The sequence below is a fragment of the Planococcus citri genome, chromosome 4 (assembly GCF_950023065.1).
Source record: "Planococcus citri chromosome 4, ihPlaCitr1.1, whole genome shotgun sequence".
NCBI classification, from domain to species: Eukaryota; Metazoa; Arthropoda; class Insecta; order Hemiptera; family Pseudococcidae; genus Planococcus; species Planococcus citri.
In genome coordinates this window covers 21,916,068-21,928,207 of record NC_088680.1, presented here as the reverse complement: position 1 = coordinate 21,928,207, position 12,140 = coordinate 21,916,068, and the positions used below count along the sequence as shown (strand labels likewise).

General features: G+C 35.3%; 1 protein-coding gene across 25 annotated transcripts in view; it reads left to right on the top strand.

The window, feature by feature from the left end:
• LOC135844663 (UDP-glycosyltransferase UGT5-like) overlaps window positions 1–12,140 on the top strand; it is a 448,533-nt gene that overhangs the window by 215,515 nt on the left and 220,878 nt on the right. The window contains exon 1 of one of the 25 annotated variants that reach the window (XM_065362940.1): window positions 1,748–2,593. The exons of 23 other annotated variants lie outside the window; for them this stretch is intronic. In XM_065362940.1, the coding sequence (XP_065219012.1) occupies window positions 1,763–2,593 (831 nt within the window). In that variant the 5' untranslated portion in view covers window positions 1,748–1,762. Of the gene's footprint in view, window positions 1–1,747; window positions 2,594–4,974; window positions 5,812–12,140 lie in introns of those variants that run through there. One more of the 25 variants, XM_065362954.1, reaches the window with a different exon arrangement.

Sequence of the window (12,140 nt, the reverse complement as noted above, 5' to 3'; positions counted from 1 at the left end):
GATTTAAGTTGCTTATTTTCTTCTTTTATTTGCAAGACTTCTGTTGTAAAAGAATTTATTTTTTCATCCGTTTTCTCCACTGTTGATTTGATAGTCTTAACGTCCGCAATCATAGCCTTAAGCTCTGAAATGAACGCTTCGTTCAACGACATCGTAGCAATTATGTAGCAATAATAAACACGTAGATGATAACTACTGCCGATGATAACGCGCTATACGAGGTATCAATACGCACTGTAACGACACGAGAGTAACCAGTTCCGTATCAAACAACTTATACGCACTAAAACACGTCTGTCTTCGACTAAGGTTTTTACCGAACTCCTTCTATTCTCTCATTCGCGTTATTTAATAAGTTCTGTAATATGAAGCATGGTTAACCTGGCGAATCCGAGTATGTTCTTCTTAAATACGATCGTAATAATTTTGAATTTGACGAGGTTCACTTTCGCGTATAATATTTTAGCAGTGTTGCCCGTTCCAGTCAAAAGTCATCACGCTGTGATGGATCATTTTTTGGTGAAATTAGCCGAAAAAGGACACCAAATCACTGTTTACAGTCCTTTTCCTAAACCTTACAGCATATCTGGGTTAAAAGAAATAGATATTAGTGCGTGTTTTCCACCTTCATCATCGTCGTGCTCCATAGACGAGTTTGCCTCTTCGATCAGATACCCCATTCAGACTTTAATCGGGGTATTCGGATACACTCCGAATTTCACCGATTTTTTCAACTGCTCGGTGCTGAAAAACTTATTCCAGACTAGTAAAAAATATGATTTATTTATCACGGAATCGTTTATCTACGATGGAATGCTGATTCTAGCCCATAAGTTGAAAATACCTTTCATCACGTTCATGCCTAATGTGTTATTCCCTTGGCTGTCGAATCGAATGAGCGAACCGGATAATCCTGCTTATGTGTCTCATTTCTTTTTTGGAACCTCCCCCAGGATGAATTTTATCGAAAGGGTTCATAGTTCGGTATTGTACGTGGTGTCTTTTTTGGCTTACGATTACTACGCGAGGACTACTTCCGATGACCTGTTTAGAAAGACGTTTGGGGCTGAGGCCCCGTCTACGGAGGATGTATCGAGAAAAACTAGCCTCATGTTTATGTATACTATTCCTGGATTTTTTCTCAGGTTGCCTCATGTGCCTAATGTTATCGATGTTGGAGGTATGCATATCGAACTGGCTCAGAAAGTTCCTGAGGTATGTACATACCTAGCTTTGATTCATGATTTATGTTTTTTTTTCAATTTTTTAAAAAAATATAATTTTGCGTGAGAAATTGGTTCTTTTTTTGTGATAAAATTGGCTGTGAAGAGGCATAATCTTGTTCAATAATTTTTTTGAAACGTGTGACTGTTTTTCTTGTCCTTCATTATTCGAACAGTTCTTTTTTATTCAATTTGAATTATTTACTCTTCCCTCCTGCGAATTTATATTTTCTGGAGAAATATTGAAGCATTGGTATTTGGTAAAATGATAATGTTAGTAAATTACGTCATGATTATTTTTTCGTTAGAATTATTTGCTTCATCACTTTACTTATTTGATTACTACCTATTTTAGCGATAAGATTGCATATCAAGTACCCAGATTAAAAAACATTATTTCCACTAAGTACTCATTGAAATAATGTAGTAGGGAATAAACACCTTACCTATCTCATTCACAGTGTTTCGAATGACATTCTATTAATGTAAGTGACTCGTTTTGAACACTCGTAATTTTTTTACTGCGGTTGTGAGAGAAAATGTCTACGATAATGTTCGTTGGAATTACTATTCTAGTGTTTTTGGGTTATTTTAGTGTTTGTTCGTGTTACAAAATATTAGCTGTTTTACCATTTCCATCGAAAAGTCATTACGCTATACCCGATCCATTACTTGTCAGATTGGCTGAACTGGGACATCATGTGACGGTTTACAGTCCGTACCCAAAAAAGGATATCATACCAAATTATAAGGATATTGATATTGAACCTTGCTTTCGCAGACCATCTAAAATGCTCACCATTGATTTCATGTCATCTGTTGGTTCGAGTGCATTCACAAACCTTTTACTTTTAGCACGTGTTACACCTAAATTCGAACAGATTGGAAAATGTGAACCTTTACTAGAATTGTTAAACTCGGATGAAAAATACGATGTTTTTATAACTGAGAATTTCTCAACTGATGTGTTATCGTTGTTCGCTGCTAAATTTCAAATACCATTGATCTCAGTGATACCGAATGTCATGTTTCCTTACTTATCGAGTAGGATGGGTAATCCTGATAATCCTGCCTATGTTCCTCAGCCTGGTTCGGAGTTTACTGCTAAAATGACGTTTTTGAATAGGGTTGAAAATACAATCCTCTATATTTCGATGATACTGGTGCGTAAATATTATATATGGAAGATTGACGAAGTTAGTATTCGAAGTGTGTTCGAATCAGCGCCTCCTATTGAAGATATGGTTCGAAATACGAGCTTGTTATTCATTGGTACAAATCCAGCGATTAATTACCCTCCGGTGCCATTAGTTCCCGGAGTAGTTGATATTGGAGGAATACATATTGCATCTGCTAAGCCTTTATTACAGGTTAGTGTTGAATAGGTATAAAGTGTTGAGATAATATAATTTTTAGCAAATTTTGTCTTTGAATGATGAAAACAAGATTGTCAGTTCGCACAATTTTGGCATTTTTTTGCATATTTGAATTTCTTTCGAAATTTCAATGACACGTTGAATGACAGTTCTTTGAAAATCATAAAAATCGTGACTCAATTTTGGGTTAAGTAACACTGCTCAAAAAACATTTTCGTTGAAATATGTATTTGCAATTTCTACGCATTTTGATCGATTGCATAACGTTTGTTCAGAAATTCGGATAATTATGAACTCTTTTTTGGGTTATAAATTCTGCAGAAATCTTCTAAAAATATTTCTGCCCAATTATTTGAATTTCTCCTGAAAATTGAACCCATTTTGACTCGTGGAATGATAGTTTTTTTTTTTCATTTCAGAAATTGTCACTTAATTTTGAGGTAAAAATTCTTCAAAAATGCTCAAAAATCATGTTAGTTAAAATATTTTAATTTTTCACAAAATCTTAACCCATTTTGATATGTTGGATGGCTTTTTTTTTTAAATTACAAAAAACATACTTAACCCAGTTTTAGTCTTGAAAATTCTTCAGAACTGCTGTCAATTCGTCAGAAATCTTACTAATTTTGGGCTCAAAACTCTTCAAAAATTCTCGGAAACATTTTTGTCAAAATATTTGATTTTTTCGCGAAGTTTTAACCTATTTTGATAGGTCGCAAGGTTACTTTTGAATAATTTCACAACACTTCAATTTTTTATGCAGGTACTCGAAATGAATGAAACGTGACTTGGAAATTTGTCTGCTCCTTATTTTGCCCCTTGTTTTTCGCAAACTTTGATTCAAAAGGCGTAGAATGAGCTCCTTTTTGCCGTAGATATGAATTGGTGTAGCTATTTTCATCATAGATTTGTCTAAAAAATAACGTTTGAGGGGTAGTTTAGGATCCCATTGCGTAACTGACCAGCTGAAGTAAGCATTATTCGAAGTGAGGAGTGTCCCGAGTGTCCACTACAGGAACCTCATGAAATGTCCCCCGGGGACTTGAACGGAAAGCGATCTCAGTGGTAGCTCTTGGCCCAAGTTCCACATCATCAAAATTTCAGCTGACAATTTTGAGTTTAGCTCCCACAGTCAAATTTTGAATTTTGAAATTTTCAAAAACGTTACCCCGATGCTCAGATTTTTTTCACGGTGTTGTCGCGGGAAAATTCTGACCTACGCGCTTGCACAAAGGACATCTTTCATTTCCCCATTCAGCTAAATTTTTCTTATCACATCTTTCAAGGAGTATTCAAATTTTCTTTTCATCAAAAATAAGGAATTTGAATAATCTTCGAAAAATATAATATGAAAAATTCAGTTGAAAGTAAAATAACACATGCCCCTTGGTCAAGCACGTGAGGTTCAAAATTTTCCCACGACAACACCGTGGGATAAAACCTGAGCGTCGGGGTAAGTTTTAAAATTCACTGTGAGCGCTATACTCAAAACTGGCAGCTAACATTTTAATGGTGTGGTACTCGGGCCAAGAGCTACCACTAAGACCACTTTCCATCCACATCCCTCCCCTGGGGGGCACTTCATGAGGTTCCTAGTAAGCTGCAATAGTGATATATAATTGGAGGTTTTTTTAGGCTCTAATTCCACTCTTCCCCCTCTATTCTTTTATAATTACGAAGATCCAAAATACTCGTTTTCTGACCTTTTTTCATTCATCCATGTTTCCAAATTTGATTTCTAGAGCATTTTTTGTCAGTTGCATGTTACTCGCCTACCGTAGCATTTAATTATTTGCAATTCTGAGCCCACTGTTTAATACCTAATTATTTATTCTGCTTGTTTGTTTCAGGTGAGTACAAATTTTTGTCAAAGGAATAAGAGAACGTGAGAGTAAGTGGGTTTTTAATATTTTATGCAATTTATTATCAATTGGTGAATTGAAACGGACCTATATATCATTGAAATTACATACTAGTTTCAATTTTATGCAATTTCAGAAGAAAATATTAATTTATTTAGAATACTAAAGAACATTCATTTTTTGGACAATGTTGGGAGAAATGCACCATTTTAGTTTACCTAGTTGAACAGTAATAATTGATGGTTTATTTCTTTCTATAAATTCATTTCTATAACAAAATTGTTGAGAACCGTGTTATTCAACCTTTTTCAATGATAAGATAAATGAAGTACCAAAACTATAAAACGTTATCTGTCTGCTCGGTGTTTGGTTCCTTCTCATCTACCTACAGCAACTAAGTTGTTAGTTACCTCGTTGGCCTTGTTCATTGCGAATCGAATAGATGTTTTAATAATAAATGCATTTCGTTTCGAATAATAATATTCTTATATTATGTTACATATAATACAGTTGTGTTGTGAGTGAATTATGATCATGTTTTTGGGAACCATCCTCGTGTTTTTAAATTACTTCAGTGTTAGTTCGTGTTACAAAATATTGGCAGTGCTGCCCTATCCATCGAAAAGTCATTACTCTATACCCGATCCTTTACTCGTAAGGTTGGCTGAATTGGGACATAATGTGACTGTTTACAATCCATACCCTAAAAAAGAGAAAATACCAAACTACACGGAGATCGATACCGAATCATGCTTTCCTAGACCATCAAATATGCTCACCGTGGATTTCATGTCATCTGTAGGGTCAGATTTTCTAAATAACGCTATTCTTTCCCTACGTGTAACGCTGAAATTTGAGCAGATTACTGATTGCAAACCTTTAATGGAACTGTTCAATTCGACAGAAAAGTACGATGTATTTTTGACAGAATCTTTCGTGACTGATGCTATGGTAATGTACGCAGCCAAATTTCAAATTCCATTGATCTCAGTGACTCCGAATGTTATGTCGCCATGGTTATCGAGCAGGATGGGTAATCCTGATAATCCAGCTTGTGATCTCCAGACAGGGTTGGATTTTACTGGAGAGATGACGTTTTTGAAGAGGCTTGAAAGTACGATTTTCTACATTTTGAGATTACTTGGTCACAGATATTACGTTTGGGAGATCGATAGAGCAACTGTTCGAAGTGTATTTGAATCAGCTCCTGATATTGAGGATATGGTGCGAAACACAAGCTTGTTATTCATCAGTACGAATTCGGTGATCAACTACCCTCCTATACCTTTGGTTCCAGGGGTTGTCGATATTGGAGGAATACATATTGGATTAGCTAAGCCTTTGCCTCAGGTTAGTGATCATCTAGAGAATCATGATTTTGATCAATTTTTGTGAAATAAAATTTAATGAGAAAACGTATAAACGAATAATTTCGAGTATGATCGATCATATGAAATCGAAAATCGATATTGAATCGATTTTCAGAGTTCGGTTTTCGATCGTGACTGGTTTTTGCTCAGGAGGTCCAAGTCTAGACTTGTAAATCCTACATTCGATTTTGCATTTCTACGCGATCGATCACTGTATAGAATCGAAAGTCGTAAATGAATCGATTTCCGGGTTTCGATTAATCGAATTTTGATTTTGATAGATCTTGAACGGAAAGTCTATTTTTGAGGCTAAAATTAATTTTTCATTTCGAAAATGATCGATCACATAAAAATCGCCCGTATGAAAAAAAACTAGTCATCACTACTAAGTACCATTAGTAACTGGTAGTTAGTAACCAGTGGTAACTACTCATCATTGAGTGGTGATTGGTGGTAACTACAAGAAACCAGTAGTGATGACTATTCACCACTAACAGGATGAGTTGTGATTAGTAGTTACCACTGGTTACTACTCATCAGAAGGATGCTGATCAGTAGTGATGACTGGTCAGACTAATGGTAACCACTAATCACAACTAAAAATTTTACAGGTCAAAATTAAAAAATCAAATAATTATTAACAGGATGACGTACGTGTGACTATTCTTATGGAAAGTGGAAACAGCAATTATTTTGCATAGAAATAATAACTCAAACACTCATTTTGGGGTTTTTGCAATACCTGGTTAGCCATATTTAATTTAAATAACTTTAAATTTTGAATAGGGAAATTATTTTCCTTTTTTGGAACATTAAAACCTTTTATTCTTGGACACAATTTCAATACTCAGCACCCCAAAAGCAATCATTCACTTTATTCTTTGAAAATCATGAATTATTTCAATTTGGGCCAATTACAAAAAATCAAAAATAAGGAAAGCTCCTTTGTTTTTTAGGTATAGATGGTGCAATATCCATTAAAATTTCATCTAGAAGTACGAAAGTCCGTCGCATTGTAGGGAAGGCAACAACACACAGTCAACCTTATCGGACTACGGTGTTGTGTATGAGGCGAAAATTGTTGCACTGTGTAAAACCGGTATTTCAACGTTATGTGCATCGACGTTGCCAGTTCGCTACTATTGAGGACCTCTTCATTCATCAGCACGTATTTCTTTTTGAATAGAATCGAATTCCTTCAATTCAATGGAGCCAAACCCTGTTAAATGTATGTAGACGAAAACACTAGTCAGCTCAGCTGTCAGCCCAGTGCATATGGTAGTTTGCGAGGTTGGCTCTGAATTAAACATCCATCGCGGCCACCATATTATTTTATTGAAAAATATTATTGTAGAAATTTCCACCATTTTTTCAATGGTGTGAAAATTTTTGAAACCCACTAGGTAGGTATCATGTTGAAAAATGCGATTTTCCTAATGGGAAATAAATACAAAAATAAAGAGTTTGAGAATCATATTTTTTATCAATCATTTTTAGGAAATTCTGCAATCTACCAATGGTAGATGAATTTTTTCGATTTGTGAAATATTTCACTAAAAAATCGAATAAGTAGGTAGATTGTAAAAATAAAAACCTCGCGAGTAGGCCTAAATACTGCCACCCGAACACCACGACGCTTCTAGGTCAAAAATCGAATTTTAAAGGCAAATCCATTTTTCAGATGTTTTTATTGGCATTTATTTCCCCTCCTAACCACGAGATGAGCCCTTCAGAGGATAGGAGGTGCTACAAAACATGAAATTTCGAAAAATTCAACATGTGTAATGAAGTAGAGGTTTTCAGGGTCGCTGAAGTCGATTTCATTTTTAGCAATCATATTCTACTCAACCACAAAATGGGCCCTCGAAAAGGAGAGGCGGTGCAAAACGTGAAATTTCAAAAAAAAAAAAACATTGTGGGTACCAATGTAAGAAGGCATTTCACTTGGAAATACATTGCGATGACGCATACATTATTTTTTGCACCCGCACTTTAGTGAGAATTTCATACTATTTTCACTAATGTAATTATTTTTAAAATCCAATCCGCGTTAGATGTCACTTTCAAAATAATTTTTCTGATGAGAAATTGCTCAGAAAATAGAGAATTCTTCTCATTTCGGGTGCCTAGTGATGTAATTAAATTACATTTTATGCAATAAATCTCCGAAACATTGAGTAAATGGTTTCAGGATCTTGTAGGGACAATGGCAAAATGTTGCCACCAGAACACAGCGGCGTTTGTGGCTCGTCACGCGGAGAATATGAAGGCGAAAAATGTTGCCAAAGGCGTATTTGTAGTAGTCCGCGAGGTTGACTCTGAATTTATCTTCATTTTGCTCAAAAACCATCTCGGCGACCATATTATTTGTTTGCACTATATTATAGAAAATTTCATCCTCTTTCCAATGCTGCAATCATTTTGCAAATCCGCATCAATTATCATTTTCAAAAAAGCGCTTTTTCTGATGAGAAATATTAAAAATCAAGCCATTTTGCATACACTGAAAACTTGAAAAGCATTAAGTCGTAAAGTAATGTTGGAGTCAACAATTTTTATAAAATATTATTCCAGAAAGTAAGTACATACAACACTACATTCGATCATGGCAGCAAATTATTTTCTTCCGAGAAAAATTTCCTTGATAAAAAGTGAAGAAATATCGAAAATCTCGCGGGTAGGGCAGCTGAATATTGCCACTAGCGCACCGCGTCGTTTCTAGCTCGTCGCTCGGAGAATATGAAGGCGAAAAATGTTGTCAGTGGTGTATGTGTAGTAGTTCGGGAGGTTGACTCTGACTTTATCTGCATTTTGCTCGAAATCCATCTCGACGACCATATTATGTTTTTGCACCACATTATAGAAAATTTCGTCCTCTTTTCAATGATGCAATCATTTTGCAAATCCGCATCACTTATCATTTTCAAAAAACGTTTTTTCTGATGAGAAATGGTGGTAAAAATCAAGACTTTTTTCCATACATACTTTAGAAACTTGAAAAAATGAAATGCATCAAATACCAAAGTAATGTTCTCGAACCTGCGATTTTTACGAAATTACATTTCAGGAAATGTAACATTGTATCTGATGGCAGTTGAATGACTTTGTTCCTAGAAAAATTTTAAGTAGGTATCTAGAAAATGTGAAAGGTTGAAAATTTCGCGGGTAGGGCAGCAAAATATTGCCACTAGCGCACCGCGGCATTAGTAGCACGCTGCTCGGGGAATTCGAAGGCGAAAAATGTTGCCAGTGGTGTATGTGTGGTAGTCCCCTAGGTTGACTCTGATTTTATCTGCATTTTGCTCAAAATCCATCGCGGCGACAATATTATTTTTTTGCACTATATTATAGAAAATTTCATCATCTTTTTAATGGTGCAAAATTTTGTCAAATCCGCATAGTTTTTCATCCAGAATATTGCATTTTTGCGAGTTGAGAAAGGTGATTTTGGGCTATTTTGAACTTTGACGCCACGGAACTTTTGAACCAGATCGACAACCCTGAGATTTTATGGCGTCATTTTATGCAGCATTTTATCTGCTTTCTAATGGTATAAAAAATTTTAAATCCTCGAAACTTTTCATAGAGAAATTTGCAATTTATTGAGACGAAAATGGTGCCAATGGGCTATTTTGTACTTTAAGTTGTCATAACTTTTAAGCCATATCGCGGACCCAAACTTTTTACGGTGTCATTTTGTGCAGAACTTTATCAGCTTTCCGATGATATAAAATTTTTTGGAATCCTCATAGTTTTTCATCGAGTAAATTGCAGTTTTACGCGGTAAAAGTGGATGAAAACAGGCAAAATTGCGAATTTTTCTATGAAAAATTTCGAGGATTTGAAAAAATTTTACATAATTAGAAAGAGCACAAAAATCTCTACAAAATAATGCCATAAAATAAGGGGGTCGTCGACTTGGTTCAAAAGTTCTGATTTGTCAAAGTATAAAGTTGACAAAAAAGTGATCCAAATAATTAAGCTACTTATTTCAAGTTTAAGTTTTTGATGAAAAATGCAACGCTGAAATGGAAAAATTGCATTTCCGAGGGAACTACTTGGTGGATTTTTTTCATTTTGGTATCATTGTGTGGGGCTGAAACTTTTCTACCATACAGTACCTTCAAAAATAAATTTTGGGTAATTTTATTCAAAATAACGGCCATTTTGCTCATTTTCAACCGTTTCCCCCTCGTAAAAATGCTATTTATTAATGAAAAATTATGAGGATTTCAAAAAATTTCATATCATTGAAAAGCTGATAAAATTCTGGACAAAATGTTGCAATAAAACATGGAGGTCCTCGATCTAGTTTAAAAGTTCTGAGGCGTCAAAGTTTAAAATAGCCCAAAATCACCTTTCTCAACTCGCAAAACTGCAATATTCTCGATGAAAAACTATGCGGATTTCAAAAAAATTCATATCATTGGAAAGAGGATAAATTTCTGCACAAAATGACGCCATCAAACACGGGGGTCCCCGATCTGGTTTAAAAGTTCTAACGCTTCAAAGTTCAAGAGTCAACCTACCGGACTACTACAGATACACCGTTTGCAACATTTTTCGCCTTCATATTCTCCGAGCGATGAGCAAGAAACGCCGTGGTGTGCTAGTGGCAATAATCGACTGCCGTACCCGCGACATTTTTGATCATTGTTCACTTTTTTATTGCTGAAATTTTTTCTCGAAACAAAATAATTTGCGGCCATCGAATATATCGTCATACTTATTTTCTGAAATGGTATTTTATAAAAATTACAGACTCTCCAATTATACAACTTAATGCTTGTCAAGTTTTCAGTGTATGAAAAAAGGCTTGGTTCTCAGTATAATTTCTCATCAGGAAAAGCGCTTTTTTGAAAGTGATAACTGATGTGGATTTGCAAAATGATTGCATCATTGCAAAGAGGATGAAATTTTCTAAAATGTAGTGCAAAAAATAATATGGTCGCCGAGATGGATTCTGAGTAAAATGCAGATAAAGTCAGAGTCAACCTTGCGGACTACGACACATACACCACCGGCAACATTTTTCGCCTTCATATTCTCCGAGAAGCGAGCTAGAAACGCTACAGTGTGCTAGTGGCAATACGAGTCGACTGCCGAATCCGCGCGATTTTCGATTTTTTTTCTCTTTTTTATATGTAGATGAAATTTTTCTCGAAACAAAGTAATTTACTTCCGTCCATCGAATGTGGGATTGTGGGGATTTGAAAAATTGTTGCACTAATGAAAAGGAAATGTTATTCTCTATACTCAATATGGTGCAATAAAATAATACGGTTGTCGCTATGAATTTACAGAATAATATTGAATTTAATCAATTGCAAAATTTGCAACGTTTTGGCTTTTGTTCCTAAATACTTTTTCACTAAAATTTGATGTTTTTGGATATGATCTTGTATGTGAATATTTAAAAAAATCATACTACTACTACTACTAGAAAAAAGATAAAATTTCCTTTATTATACTTTGGTCTAAAAAAATGTCAGGGTCCTCCAGATGGCTCTTGAGCTAAAGCAAAATACGGATTAATTTCGGAGTCAACCTTCAGAACTATGTACCAAGCATTCACCACCCTTTGGCAACATTTTTCGTCTCGTCTACATTCTACATTCAACTCCGGAAGAAACCCATTCCATAAAAGAATTAATACGAAACAATATAATATCCAATCCATTTCAAAAGAATAAAGAAATGATGAATGAAGATTGAAGAGGTTGGTCCCATTGGTCCTCAATGGTAGCGAACTGGCAACGTCGATGCACATAACGTTGAAAAACCGGTTTTACACAGTGCAACAATTTTCGCCTCATACACCGCGCAGTAGTCCGATAAGGTTGACTGTGTGTTGTTGCCTTCCCTATAATGCGACGGACTTAGAAGTACGAACATACTAAAAACTTGATTATATATCCGTAGTTTGTACAGGGTGGGCCAAAAGAAACTCACTAATTTCAAACGCGTCGCAAAGACAAACTATAAGGTTTTCAGAGTTGGCTACACTGCGAGGTGATTCTCCAGACTTGGCCATTTTGTCGGATATAGTTGGTTAATTACCTTGGTTTGTTGGTACGCAAAACATCGTGAGTTTGCTGATTAAGCGTATTTTCTGGTAATTATTTTACCACTTTTATGGAATTTCCAAAGCAAACGCGTGAAAAAGGGAAATGATTGGGTTTTATGAATAAAAGTAAGTAGACAGAATTGTACTCCTATTCTTCCTCTACAAAATGAGCGTTAGTTTGACCTTCTACGGTTCCGAGAAGCGGAGAAAATGAGAAAAGTGTGCACCGCAAAACAAGGGAT